This window comes from Carassius carassius, chromosome 38 (genome assembly GCF_963082965.1).
Source record: "Carassius carassius chromosome 38, fCarCar2.1, whole genome shotgun sequence".
Classification (NCBI taxonomy): Eukaryota; Metazoa; Chordata; class Actinopteri; order Cypriniformes; family Cyprinidae; genus Carassius; species Carassius carassius.
The window spans coordinates 1,652,974-1,656,701 of NC_081792.1; the positions used below are offsets into that span (position 1 = coordinate 1,652,974).

General features: G+C 43.9%; 1 protein-coding gene across 1 annotated transcript; it reads left to right on the plus strand.

Annotated features, from left to right (window-relative positions):
- The first annotated feature begins 865 nt into the window (after positions 1–865).
- LOC132118919 (histamine H1 receptor-like) lies at positions 866–3,053 on the plus strand. The gene has a single exon (XM_059528679.1). It carries the CDS (start codon positions 957–959, stop codon positions 2,553–2,555), a length of 1,599 nt encoding a protein of 532 aa, XP_059384662.1. The 5' UTR covers positions 866–956; the 3' UTR covers positions 2,556–3,053.
- Positions 3,054–3,728: the final 675 nt, after the last annotated feature.

The following is a 3,728-nucleotide window of genomic DNA, read 5'->3' on the forward strand; positions in this document are numbered from 1 at the left end:
TGTACAAAGTTTTGAGGCTTTGAAATGACGGAAACAATTATAAAACAGATTTCCTCTCTACCCAATAGGCAAGGCATTTAAGTCACACTATGCATTATGCATATGCATTATGGTTCCACACCTTTTCTTTTCTCATCCAAATTGGACATATTACAAATCAAGTGAACCCCCCCCCCCCCCCCCATATTTAAATATATAAAAATGGGGAAAAGTGTCACATTTGTGCAACGACATTGTTATGAAGCGCCCTGACTACATAATACACTTATACAGACAGGTAGAACTACGCAGGTAACAGAGAGGCTAAGACCTGAGACGAGAGGCTAGACCAGACACAGACAAGGGTTTATTAATGTCTAGGCTCTTATTTATGGTCAAGCATGGATAGTAACCGTCTCTCTTAGCAACAGGACAATGTGTGTCTCACATATCTTCTGACCATCCATGGTGTTCTTAACAAACCTGCTTGCGTCTGTGCTGTCGTAAGACCATGACATTTTAACGCATTCTCATCCCAAGGCGTCATATACTGACCCTCTTGACATTTCGTCAACATCCTACGCATATGGCACCCTCTAGCGTCAATATGAGACACAGATTATGGGTTAAGGTTAGGGTTAGGGTTAGGGTTAGACCGCTAGGAGGCCCATTTTTATCTGCTTCTAATATTGACGCTAGAGGGTGCCATGTGCGTAGGATGTTGACGAAATGTCAAAAGGGTCAGTACATGACGCCTTGGGATGAGAACGGTCTGGACATTTCAGACATGTGGACTGACTGAGCACAGCTCGCCGGCAACATCGGAAATATGGATGTCTCCATTCACTGTAGTGAGTCACACATCAATAAACGCACAAGAATTCAGTGTGATGCATTCTCTTCGGTTTTGTTTTTCAGAAACTCCATTATGTGGACATGAATTTTAAAACCCATCATGTGACACTTTGGACTGCTCAATGGAGATGACTACGATACTCACCGCGACAAACAGCCAAGGAAAAAGAATTCTTCAGGAACGTTCCGAACCCAACGTCACAAGTCTTCTGAATGCGTCCGCTCCCTTCCACCATCACATGAACAATGCCGTGCTGGGCGTTCTGCTCGGCACACTGTCGCTTCTGACGGTCATCATGAACCTGCTGGTGCTTTTTGCCGTTAGGAAGGAACGGACTTTACACACGGTGGGGAACCTGTACATCGTCAGCCTCTCGATAGCGGACCTCATTGTCGGGGCTACAGTCATGCCCTTGAATCTGGTCTACCTTCTTGAGGACGAGTGGAAACTGGGTCGCGTTATTTGCCAGTTCTGGCTGGTCATGGACTATGTGGCAAGCACGGCCTCCATTTTCAGCTTGTTCATCCTTTGCTTGGACAGGTACCGCTCCGTACGCCACCCCTTACATTATTTGAAGTATCGGACACGAGGTAGAGCGACTCTGCTGATTTGTAGCGCGTGGCTGCTCTCCATGACCTGGATTGTTCCCATCCTTGGCTGGCGGATGTTAGCTCAGGTCGACAGGAAGCCAGAGCTGGAGAACCAGTGCGACACAGACTTCCGCTTCGTGACCTGGTTCAAAGTTCTGACAGCCATCCTCAACTTCTACATTCCCTCCTTCCTCATGCTTCTGTTCTACTCACAGATTTTCATCGCAGTCCGCGATCATTACAGAGAGTGGGAGAACTTTGCCGGTCCGATGGTGAAAACAGAAACAGATGACACATTACAGAATGGAATGCAACTGCAGATAACCAAAGCCTCGGAGAGAGAGAGTCTGGCTTCACAAAACGAGGGCCTGCTGGATCAGTACAGTTTGGAGCAGCCTTACAACTCGAGGGACAATAACGAGGACAATAACGAGGACAATACCGATTCCTTGTCTGAGACAGAGAGGAAGAGTTGCTACAAGAAGAAACCGATGTTCAGCCTTTCGAAACGCATGAGAAAGAGCGTGCAAGACCCCAACGAGATTTCATTTCAGAGCGACGATGGGGAAACCGTTGCCGAAGGCCTGCCGTCATTATCTCTTGCCTTTCTGCAGTCCGAGAATAACCCTCAGCCCAAAACCTTCATAAATGCGAACAACTGTAACGTGTTAGTGCCAAACTCTGTTGGTAACATTTGTGAGAGTGCACCGACTGTGGATGTTGACAATTACACCACGGTTCACTGCAATCACAGCACTCCACCGTCCCCGCCGTCGCCCTGGGCTGAGAACAGCCCTCCGCTGGACACCACCGACTCACACCCCATCAAACAGACGTGGCAGAAGCTCTGTGAACAGTCCAAGCAGAGCATCCACAGCATGCGCATCCGGAAGGAGCGGAAAGCCGCCAGGCAGCTTGGCTTCATCATTGGCGTCTTCATGGTGTGCTGGATCCCGTACTTCATCACCTTCATGGTCATGGCTCTGTGTGAGACCTGTGTCCATCATGACCTTCATATGTTCACAATTTGGCTAGGGTACATCAACTCCACCCTGAATCCCTTCATATACCCCCTGTGCAATGGAAACTTCAAAAGGGTGTTCAAAAAGATATTTCATATTAACAGATAAAGTTTAGGAGAAAAACTGCAAACTTTTACCCCATTCTGCTCAATTAGTGTTTTCTGAAGCATTTCTTGTGACATGTTTGTACTTTGGTAGTTCTGTGCATCTGCCATGCTTGTGTTATTTTTGGGCATCTGAGATCTTGTAAATACAGAGCAACTGTATTATTTGTTGACTAGTGTCAGTTTGACACGTCTACAATCTGCATCAGATTATATGATAGATTTATTCAATCCAGAGTGTTTTAAAACTGGCTGTATTTTAGAAAAACAAAATCACACTATCACCTGAATCGTTGCTATTGTGGGTGATGTACGGTCAGGACAACTTGGGTTTGGTGTGTTTAATGCAGAACATTTTTAAAAAAGTCCTGGCATTGATTATAAGTAGTATGTGTGGTGCATATATATTAAATATGAGTTTGTTCATCAGGGAATGCACATTGTCTGCAGAGAGCTGGGAAATGCCACATACAAACAGGTTGAGCTGAACATTGAAATCCTGGGTGTAAACGTGGAACGTGACGTTGTAGTTTTGAAAGCAGTGGTGTATATTCTACAAATTGTCTGTATACATAAAACCCCTGGATGATTTACTGTGCAGTGCATTTCACCTGATCTTTGTTTTTATTATAAAAAATAAAATAAAAGATGAAGCGTGATTTAAAGAAATTTATAGGTAACCATTTCAAAAATACTGCATTTTACATGCCTGTGCACTGTGCAGTGATGAGGTGATGATGAAACAGACTACAAAGACTTCATGTTATGAAAAAGCAATTTTATTATAAATAATACTACTGCAGTGCATTGCTAAGTCTCATTTAATTCTCTTTTTCTTCTACCAGTCTGCATTGTCAGCCCTCAATTAGTGCCTGTCACTTTCTGTGAAACCAAAGTGATTGGGTGCTTGGTTGAACAAAAATGCCATTCTTGCTCTAACCAGATTTAAATAGATGGTTTTCTTAAGGGGTTAACATAAACGGAGAAGTATGTTTTGGCAAACGTGGCATATGACTCACATATTGAAAACCACTGGTTTACATGACAACATGCTTTAGATGTTTTACTTTAACAGGGTTTTTGCAGGTGGCTTTTTTAATGCCTTTTAAAGGCCTTTTTAAAACCAAGTATGGACAATTTAAGGAATAAACAGAAGTAAACAGATACATCAACGTGT

What these genes read in the sequence shown, in the direction of transcription:
- LOC132118919 (XM_059528679.1), top strand. Translation starts at nt 957, where the DNA reads ATGGAGATGACTACGATACTCACCGCGACAAACAGCCAAGGAAAAAGA.